Source organism: Salmo trutta, unplaced genomic scaffold (genome assembly GCF_901001165.1).
Source record: "Salmo trutta unplaced genomic scaffold, fSalTru1.1, whole genome shotgun sequence".
In the NCBI taxonomy this organism is placed as follows: Eukaryota; Metazoa; Chordata; class Actinopteri; order Salmoniformes; family Salmonidae; genus Salmo; species Salmo trutta.
In genome coordinates, this window is record NW_021823104.1 from 792,570 (window position 1) to 814,746 (window position 22,177).

The following is a 22,177-nucleotide window of genomic DNA, read 5'->3' on the forward strand; positions in this document are numbered from 1 at the left end:
AGACACCATTCAAACAGTTTTAGAAACTTCAGAGTGTTTTCTATCCAAATCTATTAATAATATGCATATCCTACCTTCTGGGCCCGAGTAGAAGGCAGTTTAATATGGGCACGTCATTCATCCGAATTTCCGAATACTGCCCCGTCACTAAAAAGTTAAATCATCACCCGTTTGGCGAAGTAGGCTGTGATTCGATGATAAATTAACAGGCACCGCTTTGATTATATGCAACGCAGGACACGTTAGATAAACTAGTAATATCATCAACCATGTGTAGTTAACTAGTGATTATGTTAAGATTGATTTGTTTTTTATAAGATAAGTTTAATGCTAGCTAGCAACTTACCTTGGCTCCTTGCTGCCCTCGCGTAACAGGTGGTAAGCCTGCCACGCAGTCTCCTCGTGGAGTGGAATGTAATCGACCATAATCAGCGTCCAAAAATCCAGATTACCGATTGTTATGAAAACTTGAAATCGGCCCTAATTAATCGGCCATTCCGATTAATCAGTCGACCTCTAATCCTGACCTGTGTGTCTGTGTTTGTGTGTGTGTGTGTGTGTGTGTGTGTGTAGGTACATAGGGAAGACAGACTCCATCACCATCAGTGTGTGGAACCATAAGAAGATCCACAAGAGGCAGGGAGCCGGGTTCCTGGGCTGCATACGACTGTTGGCCAACACCATCAGCAGACTGAAGGACACGGGCTGTAAGATACACACACACACACACACACACACACACACACACACACACACACACACACACACACACCGGGTTCCTGGGCTGCATACGACTGTTGGCCAACACCATCAGCAGACTGAAGGACACGGGCTGTAAGACATACACACACACACACACACACACACACACACACACACGGGCTGTAAGATATACACACACACACACACACACACACACACACACACACACACACACACACACACACGGGCTGTAAGATACACACACACACACACACACACATGGGCTGTAAGATACACACACACACACACACGGGCTGTAAGATACACACATACACACACATATACACACACACACATATATACACACACGCACACACACGGCTGTAAGACACACACACACACACACACGGGCTGTAAGATACACACACGGGCTGTAAGATACACACACACACACACGGGCTGTAAGATACACACACACACATACACACACATATACACACACACACACACATATACACACACACACACACACACGGGCTGTAAGACACACACACACACACACACACACACACACACGGGCTGTAAGACACACACACACACACACGGGCTGTAAGACACACACTTAATTTGAATCCACAAATCACCTTACAGTCAAGAAGGATTCAAACATTACAAAGTGACAGATACTGAACATGGACACATGATAATGAGAAACCTTCCCCATAACAGCTGAAACAGAGCAGTACCTTCTCCATACAGCTAGACTGCCCATAACAGCTGAAACAGAGCAGTACCTTCTCCTCCATACAGCTAGACTGACCATAACAGCTGAAACAGAGCAGTACCTTCTCCTCTATACAGCTAGACTGACCATAACAGCTGAAACAGAGCAGTACCTTCTCCATACAGCTAGACTGACCATAACAGCTGAAACAGAGCAGTACCTTCTCCTCCATACAGCTAGACTGACCATAACAGCTGAAACAGAGCAGTACCTTCTCCTCCATACAGCTAGACTGACCATAACAGCTGAAACAGAGCAGTACCTTCTCCTCCATACAGCTAGACTGACCATAACAGCTGAAACAGAGCAGTACCTTCTCCTCCATACAGCTAGACTGACCATAACAGCTGAAACAGAGCAGTACCTTCTCCATACAGCTAGACTGACCATAACAGCTGAAACAGAGCAGGACCTTGCTAGCTGCTTTGCCCTGGTACGTGAGGCTCTGTGCTGGCAGCCTCCAGCGCCTTCGGAAAGTATTCAGACCCTTTCACTTTTTCCACATTTTGTGACGTTACAGCCTTATTCTTAAATTAATTAAATTGGTTTTTTTTCTACACACAATACCCCATAATGACAAAGCAAAAACAGGTTTTATAAATGTTTGCAAAAATAAAAAACTGAAAAATATCACATTTACTTAAGTATTCAGACCCTTTACTCAGTACTTTGTTGAAGGACCTTTGGCAACAACAAGCACAGCACTTACGCAAATTACTGATGATTGGCTGAGAGAAATTGATTATAAAAAGATTGTGGGGGCTGTTTTGTTAGACTACAGTGGGGCTTTTGACATTATTGATCATAGTCTGCTGCTTGGCAAAACGTATGTGTTATGACTTTACACCCCCTGCTATAATGGCTTTACACCCCCTGCTATAATGGCTTTACACCCCCTGCTATAATGGCTTTACACCCCCTGCTATAATGGCTTTACACCCCCTGCTATAATATGGATAAAGAGTTACCTGTATAACAGAACACAGAGGATGTTCTTTGTTGGAAGCCCCAACATCATAATCCAGGTTAAATCAGGAATTCCCCAGGGCAGCTGTCTAGGCCCCTTACTGGTAGAATCAGGAATTCCCCAAGGCAGCTGTCTAGGCCCCTTACTGGTAGAATCAGGAATTCCCCAGGGCAGCTGTCGAGGCCCCTTACTGGTAGAATCAGGAATTCCCCAGGGCAGCTGTCGAGGCCCCTTACTGGTAGAATCAGGAATTCCCCAGGGCAGCTGTCTAGGCCCCTTACTGGTAGAATTAGGAATTCCCCAGGGCAGCTGTCTAGGCCCCTTACTGGTAGAATCAGGAATTCCCCAGGGCAGCTGTCTAGGCCCCTTACTGGTAGAATCAGGAATTCCCCAGGGCAGCTGTCTAGGCCCCTTACTGGTAGAATCAGGAATTCCCCAGGGCAGCTGTCTAGGCCCCTTACTGGTAGAATCAGGAATTCCCCAGGGCAGCTGTCTAGGCCCCTTACTGGTAGAATTAGGAATTCCCCAGGGCAGCTGTCGAGGCCCCTTACTGGTAGAAACAGGAATTCCCCAGGGCAGCTGTCGAGGCCCCTTACTGGTAGAATCAGGAATTCCCCAGGGCAGCTGTCTAGGCCCCTTACTGGTAGAATTAGGAATTCCCCAGGGCAGCTGTCTAGGCCCCTTACTGGTAGAATCAGGAATTCCCCATGGCAGCTGTCTAGGCCCCTTACTTTTTCCAATCATTACTAAAGCAGGTATGTCAATGTATGCAGATGACTCAACACTATACATGTCAGCTACTACAGCGACTGAAATGACTGCAACACTTAACAAAGAGTTGCAGTTAGTTTCAGAATGGATGGCAAGGAATAAGCTAGTCCTAAATATTTCAAAAGCTAAAAGCATTGTATTTGGGACAAATCATTCACTAAACCCTAAACCTCAACTAAACTAACTCTTGTAATGAATAATGTGGAAATTGAGCAAGTTGAGGTGACTAAACTGCTTGGAGTAACCCTGGATTGTAAACTGTCCTGGTCAAAACATATTGATACAACAGTAGCTAAGATGGGGAGAAGTCTGTCCATAATAAAGCACTGCTCTGCCTTCTTAACAACACTATCAACAAGGCAGGTCCTACAGGCCCTAGTTTCTACCTTCTTAACAGCACTATCAACAAGGCAGGTCCTACAGGCCCTAGTTTCTACCTTCTTAACAACACTATCAACAAGGCAGGTCCTACAGGCCCTAGTTTCTACCTTCTTAACAACACTATCAACAAGGCAGGTTCTACAGGCCCTAGTTTCTACCTTCTTAACAACACTATCAACAAGGCAGGTCCTACAGGCCCTAGTTTCTACCTTCTTAACAACACTATCAACAAGGCAGGTCCTACAGGCCCTAGTTTCTACCTTAACAGCACTATCAACAAGGCAGGTCCTACAGGCCCTAGTTTCTACCTTAACCTCTCTGGCGCATGTGGGACGAATTCGTCCCACCTACGTAACAGCCACTTCAATCCAGTGGCGCGATTTTTGAATCGTTTGAAATACTATTACTCCAATTTCTCAAACATATGACTATTTTACAGCTATTTAAAGACAAGAATCTCGTTAATCTAACCACACTGTCCGATTTCAAAAAGGCTTTACAACGAAAGCAAAACATTAGATTATGTCAGGAGAGTGCCCAGCCAGAAATAATCACACACCCATTTTTCAAGCTAGCATATCATGTCACATAAACCCAAACCACAGCTAAATGCAGCACTAACCTTTTATGATCTTCATCAGATGACACACCTAGGACATTATGTTATACAATACATGCATGTCTGTTCAATCAAGTTCATATTTATATCAAAAACCAGCTTTTTACATTAGCATGTGACGTTCAGAAAAAGCATACCCCCCGCAAACTTCCGGGGAATTTACTAACAGTTTGCTAAATTACTCACGATAAACGTTCACAAAAAGCATAACAATTATTTTAAGAATTATAGATACATTACTCCTCTATGCACTCTATATGTCCGATTTTAAAATAGCTTTTCGGATGAAGCACATTTTGCAATAATCTAAGTACATAGCCTGGCATCACAGGGCTAGCTATTTAGACACCCACCCAGTTCAGCCTTCACCATAATCACATTTCCTATAAGAAAAATGTTCTTACCTTTCCTGTTCTTCGTCAGAATACACTGCCAGGACTTCTACTTCAATAACAAATGTAGGTTTGGTCCCAAATAATCCATCGTTATATCCAAACAGCGACGTTTTGTTCGTGAGTTCTAGACACTATCAGAATGCTACATCATGGTCTCGTGCATGGCGTGACAAAAAATGTCTAAATATTCCATTACCGTACTTCGAAGCATGTCAACCGCTGTTTAAAACCAATTTTTATGCCATTTATCTCGTAGAAAAGCGATAATATTCCGACCGGGAATCTGCAATGAGCCTAAACAGCCGAATTAAATTTCTCCACGGGGGCGAATCGTGCACGCGCCTCATTCAATGGTCCTCTGATCGGCCACTTACCAAAGGCGATAATCTGTTTCAGCCAGAGGCCGCCTCGTCATCCTTCAGGTTTTTCGCGGGTTCTGAGAGCCTATTGGAGCCCTGGGAATTGTCACGTTACAGCTAAGATCCTTACTTTTCAATAAACAGATGCAAGACGCACGACTCCTTGTCAGACAGGCCACTTCCTGCATGAAACCTTGTCAGGTTTTTGCCTGCCATAGGAGTTTTGTTATACTCACAGACACCATTCAAACAGTTTTAGAAACTTTAGGGTATTTTCTATCCAAACCTGAACAATAATATGCATATTCTAGCTTCTGAGTTGGTGTAGGAGGCAGTTAAAAATGGGCACATAATTTTTCCAAAATTCTCAATACTGCCCCCTAGCCCAAACAGGTTAACAGCACTATCAACAAGGCAGGTCCTACAGGCCCTAGTTTCTACCTTCTTAACAACACTATCAACAAGGCAGGTCCTACAGGCCCTAGTTTCTACCTTCTTAACAACACTATCAACAAGGCAGGTCCTACAGGCCCTAGTTTCTGCCTTCTTAACAGCACTATCAACAAGGCAGGTCCTACAGGCCCTAGTTTCTACCTTCTTAACAACACTATCAACAAGGCAGGTCCTACAGGCCCTAGTTTCTACCTTCTTAACAACACTATCAACAAGGCAGGTCCTACAGGCCCTAGTTTCTACCTTCTTAACAGCACTATCAACAAGGCAGGTCCTACAGGCCCTAGTTTTGTCACACCTGGACTACTGTTCAGTCGTGTGGTCAGGTGCCACAAGGAGGGACTTATGAAAATTGCCATTGTCTCAGAACAGGGCAGCATGGCTGGCCCGTTAGATGTACACAGAGAGCTAACATTAATAATATGCATGTAAATCTCTCCTGGCTCAAAGTGGAGGAGAGATTGACTTCATCACTACTTGTATTTGTGAGAGGTATTGACATGTTGAAAGCACCGAGCTGTCTGTCTAAACTACTGGAACACAGCTCAGACACCCATCCATACCCCACAAGATATGCCACCAGAGGTCTGTTTAAACTACTGGCACACAGCTCATAGACACCCATACATACCCCACAAGACATGTCACCAGAGGTCTGTTTAAACTACTGGCACACAGCTCAGACACCCATCCATACCCCACAAGACATCAAATCAAATGTATTTATATAGCCCTTCGTATATCAGCTGAAATCTCAAAGTGCTGTACAGAAACCCAGCCTAAAACCCCAAACAGCAAGCAATGCAGGTGTAGAAGCACGGTGGCTAGGAAAAACTCCCTAGGAAAAACTCCCTAGAAAGGCCAAATGTGGTATTGTGTGTGGTATTGTGATGTCATTATGGGGTATTGTGATGTCATTATGGGGTATTGTGATGTCATGATGGGCTATTGTGATGTCATGATGGGGTATTGTGTGTAGATTGACGAGGGAAATGCTGTATTTAATCCATTTTAGAATAAGGCTGTAATGTAACAACATGTAGAAAAAGCCAGAAAGTGAAGGGGACTGACAAATATCAGTTTCATTAGGTACCAAAAACGTCCAAAACATGTTCAGACCTTTACTGCCGACGGCAGTTACAACGGAGGGGCTTTAGATATGTTAGCAGATAGACATGTTCTGGCATGGATCTGTAGCACACACAACAAACTCCTCTTTCTCTCTCTCTCTCTCTGTCTCTGTCTCTGTCTCTGTCTCTGTCTCTGTCTCTCTCTGTCTCTGTCTCTCTCTCTCTGTCTCTCTCTCTGTCTCTCTCTGTCTCTCTCTGTCTCTCTCTGTGTCTCTCTCTGTCTCTCTCTCTCTCTCTCTGTCTCTCTCTGTCTCTCTCTGTCTCTCTCTGTGTCTCTCTCTGTCTCTCTCTCTCTCTCTCTCCAGACCAGCGGTTGGAGCTGTGTAAGCTGAATCCATCAGATAGTGATGCAGTACGGGGACAGATCGTAGGTAAGACTGACTGGACACAGGGTTTCCGTTCGGAAAATGTGGTACGGGACCGGGTAGATTTTAATGAACCCGTATTTATTTATATTTATTAGGGATCCTCCATTAGGGGTCCAAACACATTTATTTATCTTTAACCTTTATTTAACTAGGCAAGTCAGTTAAGAACAAATTCTTATTTACAATGACAGCCTAGGAACAGTGGGTTAACTGCCTTGTTCAGGGGCAGAACGACAGATTTGTACCTCCTGCAGGGACGGGGGCTGGGATCATTTTTGTTAACGAAAATATAAATACATATAGGACAAAACACACATCACGACAAGAGAGACAACACTACATAAAGAGAGACCTAAGAAAACAACACAGCAAGGCAGCAACACAACATGGCAGCAACACAGCATGGTAGCAACACAACATGGCAGCAACACAGCATGGTAGCAACACAACATGGCAGCAACACAGCATGGTAGCAACACAACATGGCAGCAACACAGCATGGTAGCAACACAACATGACAACACAGCATGGTAGCAACACGACATGGCAGCAACACGACATGACAACAGCATGGTAGAGGCGTCACTACAGTCCCTGGTTCGGTACCAGGCTGTATCACATCCAGCCGTGATTGGGAGTCCCATAGGGCGGCGCACAATTGTCCCAGCGTCGGTCAGGTTTGGCCCAGGGTAGGCCGTCATTGTAAATACGAATTTGTTCTTAACTGACTTGTCTAGTTAAATAAAGGTTACACACACACACACACACACACACACACCACTGACCAAAAAGTTATTTTGTTGGCATTTACGTATGTCCCCATTACCAGTAAAACAATCAAAACCTATTTCTTTCAGTTACTTGCTGTGCTGTTTCATTGTTCATTTGTTCAGTCGTTTCATTCTCAACCAGGATTTCTATGGAACGCCGTTTCGGTCTTTGCTATGGAACGCCGTTTGGGTCTCTGCTATGGAACGCCGTTTGGGTCTCTGCTATGGAACGCTGTTTGGGTCTCTGCTATGGAACGCCGTTTGGGTCTCTGCTATGGAACGCCGTTTGGGTCTCTGCTATGGAACGTCGTTTGGGTCTCTGCTATGGAACGCCGTTTGGGTCTCTGCTATGGAACGCCGTTTGGGTCTTTGCTATGGAACGCCGTTTGGGTCTTTGCTATGGAATGCCGTTTGGGTCTCTGCTATGGAACGCCGTTTGGGTCTCTGCTATGGAACGCCGTTTGGGTCTCTGCTATGGAACGCCGTTTAGGTCTCTGCTATGGAACGCCGTTTGGGTCTCTGCTATGGAACGCCGTTTGGGTCTTTTCTATGGAACGCCGTTTGGGTCTCTGCTATGGAACGCCGTTTGGGTCTCTGCTATGGAACGCCGTTTGGGTCTCTGCTACGGAACGCCGTTTGGGTCTTTGCTATGGAACGCCGTTTGGGTCTCTGCTATGGAACGCCGTTTGGGTCTCTGCTATGGAACGCCGTTTGGGTCTCTGCTATGGAACGCCGTTTGGGTCTTTGCTATGGAACGCCGTTTGGGTCTCTGCTATGGAACGCCGTTTGGGTCTCTGCTATGGAACGCTGTTTGGGTCTCTGCTATGGAACGCCGTTTGGGTCTCTGCTATGGAACGCCGTGCCGTTTGGGTCTTTGCTATGGAACGCCGTTTGGGTCTTTGCTATGGAACGCCGTTTGGGTCTCTGCTATGGAACGCCGTTTGGGTCTTTGCTATGGAACGCCGTTTGGGTCTCTGCTATGGAACGCCGTTTGGGTCTCTGCTACGGAACGCCGTTTGGGTATCTGCTATGGAACGCCGTTTGGGTCTTTGCTACGGAACGCCGTTTGGGTCTCTGCTACGGAACGCCGTTTGGGTCTCTGCTACGGAACGCCGTTTGGGTCTCTGCTACGGAACGCCGTTTGGGTCTCTGCTACGGAACGCCGTTTGGGTCTCTGCTACGGAACGCCGTTTGGGTCTCTGCTACGGAACGCCGTTTGGGTCTTTGCTACGGAACGCCGTTTGGGTCTTTGCTATGGAACGCCGTTTGGGTCTTTGCTATGGAACGCCGTTTGGGTCTTTGCTATGGAACGCTGTTTGGGTCTCTGCTATGGAACGCCGTTTGGGTCTCTGCTATGGAACGCCGTTTGGGTCTTTGGGTGCCAAAAAAGATACACGTTAAATAAGCTTGTTGACCAATCAGAAACCAACTTCTATAGTGAATGGGAGGCGCTCTTCAATTACCATTTGGAAAATAAAAATAGTAGCTCTTTTTTAATCATGGCCATCAAAACTGTTTTTAACAAGCTATTTGCATTTATAATTGTTGCGCAATGACTGTGCTTCTAGAATGCCCCGTTTCAGTCCAGCAACGGTGATATTCCACTCTCAATAGGCTCCGTAACGGTGATATTCCACTCTCAATAGGCTCCGTAACGGTGATATTCCACTCTAACTAGGCTCCCTAACGGTGATATTCCACTCTCAATAGGCTCCGTAACGGTGATATTCCCCTCTCAATAGGCTCCGTAACGGTGATATTCCCTCTCAATAGGCTCCGTAACGGTGATATTCCACTCTCTATAGGCTCCTTAACGGTGATATTCCACTCAATAGGCTCCGTAACGGTGATATTCCACTCTAACTAGGCTCCGTAACGGTGATATTCCACTCTCAGTAGGCTCCGTAACGGTGATATTCCACTCTAACTAGGCTCCGTAACGGTGATATTCCACTCTAACTAGGCTCCGTAACGGTGATATTCCACTCTCAATAGGCTCCGTAACGGTGATATTCCACTCTCAATAGGCTCCGTAACGGTGATATTCCACTCTCTATAGGCCCCGTAACGGTGATATTCCACTCTAACTGGGCTCCGTAACGGTGATATTCCACTCTAACTAGGCTCCGTAACGGTGATATTCCACTCTAACTAGGCTCCGTAACGGTGATATTCCACTCTCAATAGGCTCCGTAATGGTGATATTCCACTCTCAATAGGCTCCGTAACGGTGATATTCCACTCTCAATAGGTGGCGTAACGATGATATTCCACTCTCAATAGGCTCCGTAACGGTGATATTCCACTCTAACTAGGCTCCGTAACGGTGATATTCCACTCTCAATAGGCTCCGTAACGGTGATATTCCACTCTCAATAGGCTCCGTAACGGTGATATTCCACTCTAACTAGAGTCCGTAACGGTGATATTCCACTCTCAATAGGCTCCGTAACGGTGATATTCCACTCTAACTAGGCTCTGTAACGGTGATATTCCACTCTCAATAGGCTCCGTAATGGTGATATTCCACTCTAACTAGGCTCCGTAACGGTGATATTCCACTCTCAATAGGCTCCGTAACGGTGATATTCCACTCTCAATAGGCTCCGTAACGGTGATATTCCAATATAACTAGGCTCCGTAACGGTGATATTCCACTCTCAATATGCTCCGTAACGGTGATATTCCACTCTAACTAGGCTCCGTAACAGTGATATTCCACTCTAACTAGAGTCCGTAACGGTGATATTCCACTCTCAATAGGCTCCGTAACGGTGATATTCCACTCTAACTAGGCTCCGTAATGGTGATATTCCACTCTCAATAGGCTCCGTAATGGTGATATTCCACTCTCTATAGGCTCCGTAACGGTGATATTCCACTCGCACTAGGCTCCGTAACGGTGATATTCCACTCTAACTAGGCTCCGTAACGGTGATATTCCACTCTCTATAGGCTCCGTAACGGTGATATTCCACTCTAACTAGGCTCCATAACGGTGATATTCCACTCGCACTAGGCTCCGTAACGGTGATATTCCACTCTCTATAGGCTCCGTAACGGTGATATTCCACTCTCAATAGGCTCCCTAACGGTGATATTCCCCTCTCAATAGGCTCCGTAACGGTGATATTCCACTCTAACTAGGCTCCGTAACGGTGATATTCCCCTCTCAATAGGCTCCGTAACGGTGATATTCCACTCTCAATAGGCTCCGTAACGGTGATATTCCACTCTCAATAGGCTCCGTAACGGTGATATTCCACTCTCTATAGGCCCCGTAACGGTGATATTCCACTCTAACTGGGCTCCGTAACGGTGATATTCCACTCTAACTAGGCTCCGTAACGGTGATATTCCACTCTAACTAGGCTCCGTAACGGTGATATTCCACTCTCAATAGGCTCCGTAATGGTGATATTCCACTCTCAATAGGCTCCGTAACGGTGATATTCCACTCTCAATAGGTGGCGTAACGATGATATTCCACTCTCAATAGGCTCCGTAACGGTGATATTCCACTCTAACTAGGCTCTGTAACAGTGATATTCCACTCTAACTAGGCTCCGTAACGGTGATATTCCACTCTAACTAGGCTCCGTAACGGTGATATTCCACTCTAACTAGGCTCCGTAACGGTGATATTCCACTCTAACTAGGCTCCGTAATGGTGATATTCCACTCTAACTAGACTCCGTAACGGTGATATTCCACTCTAACTAGGCTCCGTAACGGTGATATTCCACTCTAACTAGGCTCCGTAACGGTGATATTCCAATATAACTATGCTCCGTAACGGTGATATTCCACTCTCAATATGCTCCGTAACGGTGATATTCCACTCTCAATAGGCTCCGTAACAGTGATATTCCACTCTAACTAGGCTCCGTAACGGTGATATTCCACTCTCAATAGGCTCCGTAACGGTGATATTCCACTCTCTATAGGCTCCGTAATGGTTATATTCCACTCTCTATAGGCTCCGTAATGGTTATATTCCACTCTCTATAGGCTCCGTAACGGTGATATTCCACTCTAACTAGGCTCCGTAACGGTGATATTCCACTCTCAATAGGCTCCGTAACGGTGATATTCCACTCTCTATAGGCTCCGTAATGGTGATATTCCACTCTCAATAGGCTCCGTAACGGTGATATTCCACTCTAACTAGGCTCCGTAACAGTGATATTCCACTCTAACTAGAGTCCGTAACGGTGATATTCCACTCTAACTAGGCTCCGTAACGGTGATATTCCTCTCAATAGGCTCCGTAACGGTGATATTCCACTCTCAATAGGCTCCGTAACGGTGATATTCCACTCTAACTAGGCTCCGTAACGGTGATATTCCACTCTCTATAGGCTCCGTAACGGTGATATTCCACTCTCTATAGGCTCCGTAACGGTGATATTCCACTCGCACTAGGCTCCGTAACGGTGATATTCCACTCTCAATAGGCTCCCTAACGGTGATATTCCACTCTAACTAGGCTCCCTAACGGTGATATTCCACTCTCAATAGGCTCCGTAACGGTGATATTCCCCTCTCAATAGGCTCCGTAACGGTGATATTCCCCTCTCAATAGGCTCCGGAACGGTGATATTCCACTCTAACTAGGCTCCGTAACGGTGATATTCCACTCTAACTAGGCTCTGTAACGGTGATATTCCACTCTCAATAGGCTCCGTAACGGTGATATTCCACTCTAACTAGGCTCCGTAACGGTGATATTCCACTCTAACTAGGCTCCGTAATGGTGATATTCCACTCTCAATAGGCTCCGTAACGGTGATATTCCACTCTCAATAGGCTCCGTAACGGTGATATTCCACTCTAACTAGGCTCCGTAACGGTGATATTCCACTCTCAATAGGCTCCGTAACGGTGATATTCCCTCTCAATAGGCTCCGTAACGGTGATATTCCACTCTAACTAGGCTCCGTAACGGTGATATTCCACTCTAACTAGGCTCCGTAACGGTGATATTCCACTCTCAATAGGCTCCGTAACGGTGATATTCCACTCAATAGGCTCCGTAACGGTGATATTCCACTCTCTATAGGCTCTGTAACGGTGATATTCCACTCTAACTAGGCTCCGTAACGGTGATATTCCACTCTCTATAGGCTCCGTAACGGTGATATTCCACTCTCTATAGGCTCCGTAACGGTGATATTCCACTCTCAATAGGCTCCGTAACGGTGATATTCCACTCAATAGGCTCCGTAACGGTGATATTCCACTCTCAATAGGCTCCGTAACGGTGATATTCCACTCTCAATAGGCTCCGTAACGGTGATATTCCACTCAATAGGCTCCGTAACGGTGATATTCCACTTTAACTAGGCTCCGTAACGGTGATATTCCACTCTCAATAGGCTCCGTAACGGTGATATTCCACTCTAACTAGGCTCCGTAACGGTGATATTCCACTCTCAATAGGCTCCGTAACGGTGATATTCCACTCTAACTAGGCTCCGTAACGGTGATATTCCACTCAATAGGCTCCGTAACAGTGATATTCCACTCTCAATAGGCTCCGTAACAGTGATATTCCACTCTCAATAGGCTCCGTAACGGTGATATTCCACTCAATAGGCTCCGTAACAGTGATATTCCACTCTCAATAGGCTCCATATGCTGTGTGTCATTAATAAGGTCAATAAGATGCATGAAAACTATGCCAATAACTATAACAGCTATTCAAATTTCATTTAGGGGTTAAGGTAAGAGTACGGGTTAGGGTTAATGTTAAGGTGTTAGGGTTAATGTTAAGGGTAAGAGTAAGAGTACGGGTTAGGGTTAATGTTAAGGGTAAGAGTACGGGTTAGTGTTAATGTTAAGGTGTTAGGGTTAATGTTAAGGTAAGAGTACGGGTTAGGGTTAATGTTAAGGGTAAGAGTACGGGTTAGTGTTAATGTTAAGGGTAAGAGTACGGGTTAGGGTTAATGTTAAGGTGTTAGGGTTAATGTTAAGGGTAAGGGTAAGAGTACGGGTTAGGGTTAATGTTAAGGTGTTAGGGTTAATGTTAAGGGTAAGGGTACGGGTTAGGGTTAATATTAAGGTTTGGGTTAGAGTAAGAGTATGGGTTAAGATAAGAGTACGGGTTAGGGTAAATAGGATTTTGAACAGGACTGAATCCCCACAAGGTTAGGGTATAGGTTAGGGTTAGGGTATAGGTTAGGGTTAGGGTAGGGGTTAGGGTAGGGGTTAGGGTAGGGGGTAGGGTATAGGTTAGGGTTAGGGTAGGGGTTAGGGTAGGTGTTAGGGTAGGGGTTAGGGTAGGGGTTAGGGTAGGGGGTAGGGTAGGGGGTAGGGTAGGGGTTAGGGTAGGGTATAGGTTAGGGTTAGGGTAGGGGTTAGGGTAGGGGTTAGGGTAGGGGGTAGGGTTAGGGTTAGGGTAGGGGTTGGGGTTAGGGGTTAGGGTTGGGGTTAGGGTAGGGGTTAGGGGTACGGGTTAGGGGTACGGGTACGGGTTAGGGTAGGGATTACGGGTTAGGGTAGGGGTTAGGGGTTAGGGTAGGGGTTAGGGTTAGGGTAGGGATTAGGGGGTAGGGGTTAGGGTAGGGGTTAGGGTAGGGGTTAGGGGTACGGGTAACAAGGTTAGCTGTACTAGACTGTGGGTGTAACGTGTGTTAACTGTGTTTTCCAGTGAGCCTCCAGACCAGAGATGGTTTGGGCAGCGGAGGATCTGTGGTCGACTGTAGAGCACTGTTAGAGAACGAGGGGTGAGGATTAACAGGGGTGTGTGTGTGTGTGTGTGTGTGTGTGTAACAGGGGTGTGTGTGTAACAGGGGTGTGTGTGTGTGTGTGTAACAGGGGTGTGTGTGTGTGTGTGTGTGTAACAGAGGTGTGTGTGTAACAGGGGTGAGTGTGTGTGTGTGTGTGTGTGTGTGTGTGTGTGTGTGTGTGTGTGTGTGTGTGTGTGTAACAGGTGTGTGTGTGTGTGTAACAGGTGGGGGTATGTATGTATGTAACGTGTGTGTGTGTGTATGTAACGTGTGTGTGTGTGTGTGTGTGTGTGTGTGTGTGTGTAGGCCTGTGTTTGAGAGCTGTTTCAGTGAGGAGCCGCTGCCGTACTCAGACCCCACTGGCGCCGCTGGGGGCGGGACCTGTCCACCGGATTCACCCAACCAGGAGAACCGGCTCCAGGCTCAGCGAATCAGAGGCCAGGATTCCCAAACCCCTCAGAACCGACCGCATGGCAACCAATCACCAGATCTGCCTGAAGGATACGGTGAGAGAGAGAGACAGAGAGAGAGGTTAGGGTTACAGGGCCAGGTGTGTGATATTGAGCAGGGCCAGGTGTGTGATATTGAGCAGGGCCAGGTGTGTGATATTGAGCAGGGCCAGGTGTTTGTTATTGAGCAGGGCCAGGTGTGTGTTATTGAGCAGGGCCAGGTGTGTGATATTGAGCAGGGCCAGGTGTGTGTTATTGAGCAGGGCCAGGTGTGTGATATTGAGCAGGGCCAGGTGTGTGATATTGAGCAGGGCCAGGTGTGTGATATTCAGCATGGCCAGGTGTGTGTTATTGAGCAGGGCCAGGTGTGTGATATTGAGCAGGGCCAGGTGTGTGTTATTGAGCAGGTGTGTGTTATTGAGCAGGGCCAGGTGTGTGATATTGAGCAGGGCCAGGTGTGTGATATTGAGCAGGGCCAGGTGTGTGATATTGAGCAGGTGTCTGATATTGAGCAGGGCCAGGTGTGTGATATTGAGCAGGGCCAGGTGTGTGTTATTGAGCAGGTGTCTGATATTGAGCAGGGCCAGGTGTGTGTTATTGAGCAGGGCCAGGTGTGTGTTATTGAGCAGGTGTGTGATATTGAGTAGGGCCAGGTGTGTGTTATTGAGCAGGTGTGTGATATTGAGCAGGGCCAGGTGTGTGATATTGAGCAGGTGTCTGATATTGAGCAGGGCCAGGTGTGTGTTATTGAGCAGGGCCAGGTGTGTGATATTGAGCAGGGCCAGGTGTGTGTTATTGAGCAGGTGTGTGATATTGAGCAGGGCCAGGTGTGTGTTATTGAGCAGGTGTCTGATATTGAGCAGGGCCAGGTGTGTGTTATTGAGCAGGTGTGTGATATTGAGCAGGGCCAGGTGTGTGTTATTGAGCAGGTGTCTGATATTGAGCAGGGCCAGGTGTGTGTTATTGAGCAGGGCCAGGTGTGTGTTATTGAGCAGGGCCAGGTCTGTGTTATTGAGCAGGTGTGTGATATTGAGCAGGGCCAGGTGTGTGTTATTGAGCAGGTGTGTGATTTTGAGCAGGGTCCAGGTGTGTGATATTGAGCAGGGCCAAGTGTGTGATATTGAGCAGGGCCAGGTGTGTGTTATTGAGCAGGGCCAGGTGTGTGTTATTGAGCAGGGCCAGGTGTGTGTTATTGAGCAGGGCCAGGTGTGTTATATTGAGCAGGGCCAGGTGTGTGATATTGAGCAGGGCCAGGTGTGTGTTATTGAGCAGGGCCAGGTGTGTGTTATTGAGCAGGGCCAGGTGTGTGATATTGAGCAGGGCCAGGTGTGTGTTATTGAGCAGGTGTGTGATATTGAGCAGGGCCAGGTGTGTGATATTGAGCAGGGCCAGGTGGTGTTATTGAGCAGGGCCAGGTGTGTGTTATTGAGCAGGGCCAGGTGTGTGTTATTGAGCAGGGCCAGGTGTGTGTTATTGAGCAGGGCCAGGTGTGTGTTATTGAGCAGGGCCAGGTGTGTGATATTGAGCAGGGCCACGTGTGTGATATTGAGCAGGTGTGTGATATTGAGCAGGGCCAGGTGTGTGATATTGAGCAGGTGTGTGATATTCAGCAGGGCCAGGTGTGTGATATTGAGCAGGGCCAGGTGTGTGATATTGAGCAGGTCCAGGTGTGTGTTATTGAGCAGGGCCAGGTGTGTGTTATTGAGCAGGTGTGTGATATTGAGCAGGGCCAGGTGTGTGATATTGAGCAGGGCCAGGTGTGTGTTATTGAGCAGGTGTGTGATATTGAGCAGGGCCAGGTGTGTGTTATTGAGCAGGTGTGGCTGCTCCGGTCAAGACAGACAGCAGTGTGTGACCTTTCTCTGTGTGTGTGTGTGTGTGTGTGTGTGTGTGTGTGTGTGTGTGTGTGTGTGTGTGTGTGTGTGTGACCTGTCTCTGTGTGTGTTACAGAGCAGCGCACTACGGTCCAGGGACAGGTTTATTTTCTCCACACACAGACGGGAGTCAGTACCTGGCACGACCCACGAATACCCAGGTACCACCCTCACTAGCCTACCCTCTACCCTCACTATACTACCATCTATCGTTACTGTACTACCCTCACTATACTACCCTCACTATACTACCCTCACTATACTACCCTCTACCCTCACTATACTACCCTCTACCCTCACTATACTACCCTCTACCCTCACTATACTACCCTCACTATACTACCCTCTACCCTCACTATACTACCCTCTACCCTCACTATACTACCTCTACCCTCACTATACTACCCTCACTATACTACCCTCTACCCTCACTATACTACCCTCTACCCTCACTATACTACCCTCTACCGTTACTGTACTACCCTCACTATACTACCCTCACTATACTACCCTCACTAGCCTACCCTCTACCCTCACTATACTACCATCTACCCTCACTATACTACCCTCACTAGCCTACCCTCACTATACTACCCTCTACCCTCACTATACTACCCTCTACCCTCACTATACTACCCTCACTATACTACCCTCTACCCTCACTATACTACCCTCACTATACTACCCTCACAATACCACCCTCACTATACTACCCTCTACCCTCACTATACTAACCTCACTATACTACCCTCACTATACTACCCTCTACCCTCACTATACTACCCTCTACCCTCACTATACTACCCTCTACCGTTACTATACTACCCTCACTATACTACCCTCTACCCTCACTATACTACCCTCACTATACTACCCTCTACCCTCACTATACTACCCTCACTATACTACCCTGTACCCTCACTATACTACCCTCTACCCTCACTATACTATCCTCACTATACTATTCTCTACCCTCACTATACTACCCTCTACCGTTACTATACTACCCTCACTATACTACCATCTACCCTCACTATACTACCCTCTACCCTCACTATACTACCCTCACTATACTACCCTCACTATACTATACTACCCTCTACCCTCACTATACTACCCTCTACCCTCACTATACTACCCTCTACCCTCACTATACTACCCTCTACCCTCACTATACTACCCTCTACCCTCACTATACTACCCTCTACCCTCACTGTACTACCCTCTACCCTTACTATACTACCCTCTACCGTTACTATACTACCCTCTACCCTCACTATACTACCCTCTACCCTCACTATACTACCCTCTACCCTCACTATACTACCCTCTACCCTCACTATACTACCCTCTACCCTCACTATATTACCCTCTACCCTTACTATACTACCCTCTACCCTCACTATACTACCATCTACCCTCACTATACTACCCTCTACCGTTACTATACTACCCTCTACCGTTACTATACTACCCTCACTACACTACCCTCACTATACTACCCTCTACCCTCACTATACTACCCTCTACCCTCACTATACTACCCTCTACCCTCACTATACTACCCTCTACCGTTACTATACTACCCTCTACCGTTACTATACTACCCTCTACCCTCACTATACTACCCTCTACCATTACTATACTACCCTCTACCCTCACTATACTACCCTATACCCTCACTATACTACCCTCTACCCTCACTATGCTACCCTCTACCGTTACTATACTACCCTCTACCGTTACTATACTACCCTCTACCCTCACTATACTACCCTCACTATACTACCCTCTACCGTCACTATACTACCCTCTACCGTCACTATACTACCCTCTACCCTCACTATACTACCCTCTACCCTCACTATACTGCCCTCTACCGTTACTATACTACCCTCACTATACTACCCTCACTATACTACCCTCACTATACTACCCTCTACCCTCACTATCCTACCCTCTACCCTCACTATACTACCCTCACTATACTACCCTCTACCCTCACTATACTACCCTCACTATACTACCCTCTACCGTTACTATACTACCCTCTACCCTCACTATACTACCCTCTACCCTCACTATACTACCCTCCACCCTCACTATACTACCCTCTACCCTCACTATACTACCCTCTACCGTTACTATACTAACCTCTACCCTCACTATACTACCCTCTATCCTCACTATACTACCCTCTACCCTCACTATACTACCCTCTACCCTCACTATACTACCCTCTACCCTCACTATCCTACCCTCTACCCTCACTATCCTACCCTCTACCCTCACTATCCTACCCTCTACCCTCACTATACTACCCTCTACCCTCACTATACTACCCTCACTATACTACCCTCTACCGTTACTATACTACCCTCTACCCTCACTATACTACCCTCTACCCTCACTATACTACCCTCCACCCTCACTATACTACCCTCTACCCTCACTATACTACCCTCTACCGTTACTTTACTAACCTCTATCCTCACTATACTACCCTCTACCCTCACTATACTACCCTCTACCATTACTATACTACCCTCTATCCTCACTATACTACCCTCTACCCTCACTATACTACCCTCACTATACTACTCTCTACCCTCACTATACTACCCTCTACCCTCACTATACTACCCTCTACCCTCACTATACTACCCTCTACCATTACTATACTACCCTCTATCCTCACTATACTACCCTCTACCCTCACTATACTACCCTCACTATACTACCCTCTACCCTCACTATACTACCCTCACTATACTACCCTCTACCCTCACTATACTACCCTCTACCATTACTATACTACCCTCTATCCTCACTATACTACCCTCTACCCTCACTATACTACCCTCACTATACTACCCTCTACCCTCACTATACTACCCTCTACCCTCACTATACTACCCTCTACCCTCACTATACTACCATCTACCCTCACTATACTACCCTCACTATACTACTCTCTACCCTCACTATACTACCCTCTACCCTCACTATACTACCCTCTACCGTTAATATCCTACCCTCTACCCTCACTATACTACCCTCTACCCTCACTATACTACCCTCCACCCTCACTATACTACCCTCTACCCTCACTATACTACCCTCTACCCTCACTATACTACCCTCTACCCTCACTATACTACCCTCTACCCTCACTATACTACCCTCTACCCTCACTATACTACCCTCTATCCTCACTATACTACCCTCTACCCTCACTATACTACCCTCTACCCTCACTATACTACCCTCACTATACTACCCTCTACCCTCACTATACTACCCTCTACCGTTACTATACTACCCTCTACCCTCACTATACTACCCTCTACCCTCACTATACTCCCCTCTACCCTCACTATACTACCCTCTACCCTCACTATACTACCCTCACTACTACCCTCTACCCTCACTATACTACCCTCTACCCTCACTATACTACCCTCACTATACTACCCTCTATCCTCACTATACTACCCTCTACCCTCACTATACTACCCTCTACCCTCACTATACTACCCTCTACCCTCACTATACTACCATCACTATACTATCCTCACTATACTACCCTCTACCCTCACTATACTACCATCACTATACTATCCTCACTATACTACCTTCTACCGTTACTATACTACCCTCACTATACTACCCTCACTATACTATACTACCCTCTAACTTCACTATACTACCCTCTACCCTCACTATACTACCCTCTACCCTCACTATCCTACCGTCTACCGTTACTATACTACCCTCTACCCTCACTATACTACCCTCTACCCTCACTATACTACCCGCTACCCTCACTATACTACCATCACTATACTATCCTCACTATACTACCTTCTACCGTTACTATACTACCTTCTACCGTTACTATACTACCCTCTTCCGTTACTATACTACCCTCACTATACTACCCTCTACCCTCACTATACTACCCTCTACCCTCACTATACTACCCTCTACCCTCACTATACTACCCTCTACCCTCACTATACTACCCTCTACCCTCACTATACTACCCTCTACCGTTACTATCCTACCCTCTATCCTACCTTCCCCCACTACCTCCCCACTACCTCTCCATCTATCCTACCTCCCCCCTACCTCTCCATCTATCCTACCTCTCCCCTACCTCTCCATTTATCCTACCTCCCCCACTACCTCTCCATCTATCCTACCTCCCCACTACCTCTCCATCTATCCTACCTCCCCCACTACCTCTCCATCTATCCTACCTCCCCCACTACCTCTCCATCTATCCTACCTCCTCCCTACCTCCCCATCTATCCTACCTCCCCCCTACCTCTCCATCTATCCTACCTCCCCCACTACCTCTCCATCTATCCTACCACCCCCCTACCTCTCCATCTATCCTACCTCCCCCCTACCTCTCCATCTATCCTACCTCCCCACTACCTCTCCATCTATCCTACCTCCTCCCTACCTCCCCATCTATCCTACCTCCCCCCTACCTCTCCATCTATCATACCTCCCCCCTACCTCTCCATCTATCCTACCTCCCCCCTACCTCTCCATCTATCCTACCTCCCCCCTACCTCTCCATCTATCCTTCCTCCCCCACTACCTCGTCCTTTACCACCCTACCTGAATTGGAACGCATCCAGTTGGAAGGCTTAGAGCTCAGTAAGGTGTGTTGTGATTGGTTTAGAGCTCAGTTAGGTGTGTTGTGATTGGTTTAGAGCTCAGTAAGGTGTGTTGTGATTGGTTTAGAGCTCAGTTAGGTGTGTTGTGATTGGTTTAGAGCTCAGTTAGGTGTGTTTTGATTGGAGTAGAGCTCAGTACGGTGTGTTTTGATGTGGTGTAGAGCTCAGGAAGGTGTGTTGTGATTGGTCCAGGCACCTGATAGTGAGGTGTGTTGTGATTGGTCCAGGGACCAGATAGTGAGGTGTATTGTGATTGGTCCAGGCACCTGATAGTGAGGTGTATTGTGATTGGTCCAGGCACCTGATAGTGAGGTGTATTGTGATTGGTCCCAGGCACCTGATAGTGAGGTGTATTGTGATTGGTCCCAGGCACCTGATAGTGAGGTGTATTGTGATTGGTCCAGGGACCAGATAGTGAGGTGTATTGTGATTGGTCCAGGCACCTGATAGTGAGGTGTGTTGTGATTGGTCCAGGGACCTGACCAGTGTGAGCTGTGAGGAGTTGGGTCCGCTGCCGGCCGGCTGGGAGGTGAGGAGCACGGTGTCTGGAAGGATCTACTTTGTGGATCACAACAACCGAACAACGCAGTTCACTGACCCTCGGCTGCACACCATCATCAGGTACGTACTTATTTCACGTATTTCACTTATTGCACTTATTTCAGTTACTTCACTTATTTCAGTTCTTTCATGAACGTAGTTATGCAACACCCCAATGCCCCTTGTGTGAAAA

General features: G+C 46.9%; 1 protein-coding gene across 3 annotated transcripts in view; it reads left to right on the forward strand.

The window, feature by feature from the left end:
• Nucleotides 1-22,177, forward strand: part of LOC115188858 (E3 ubiquitin-protein ligase SMURF1-like) — a 47,625-nt gene that overhangs the window by 5,946 nt on the left and 19,502 nt on the right. For 2 of the 3 annotated variants that reach the window (XM_029747686.1, XM_029747689.1), the window contains exons 4-9: nt 574-707; nt 6,867-6,932; nt 14,352-14,427; nt 14,737-14,936; nt 16,830-16,914; nt 21,919-22,065. In XM_029747686.1, the coding sequence (XP_029603546.1) occupies nt 574-707; nt 6,867-6,932; nt 14,352-14,427; nt 14,737-14,936; nt 16,830-16,914; nt 21,919-22,065 (708 nt within the window). Of the gene's footprint in view, nt 1-573; nt 708-775; nt 835-6,866; nt 6,933-14,351; nt 14,428-14,736; nt 14,937-16,829; nt 16,915-21,918; nt 22,066-22,177 lie in introns of all 3 variants that reach the window. The other variant, XM_029747687.1, reaches the window with a different exon arrangement.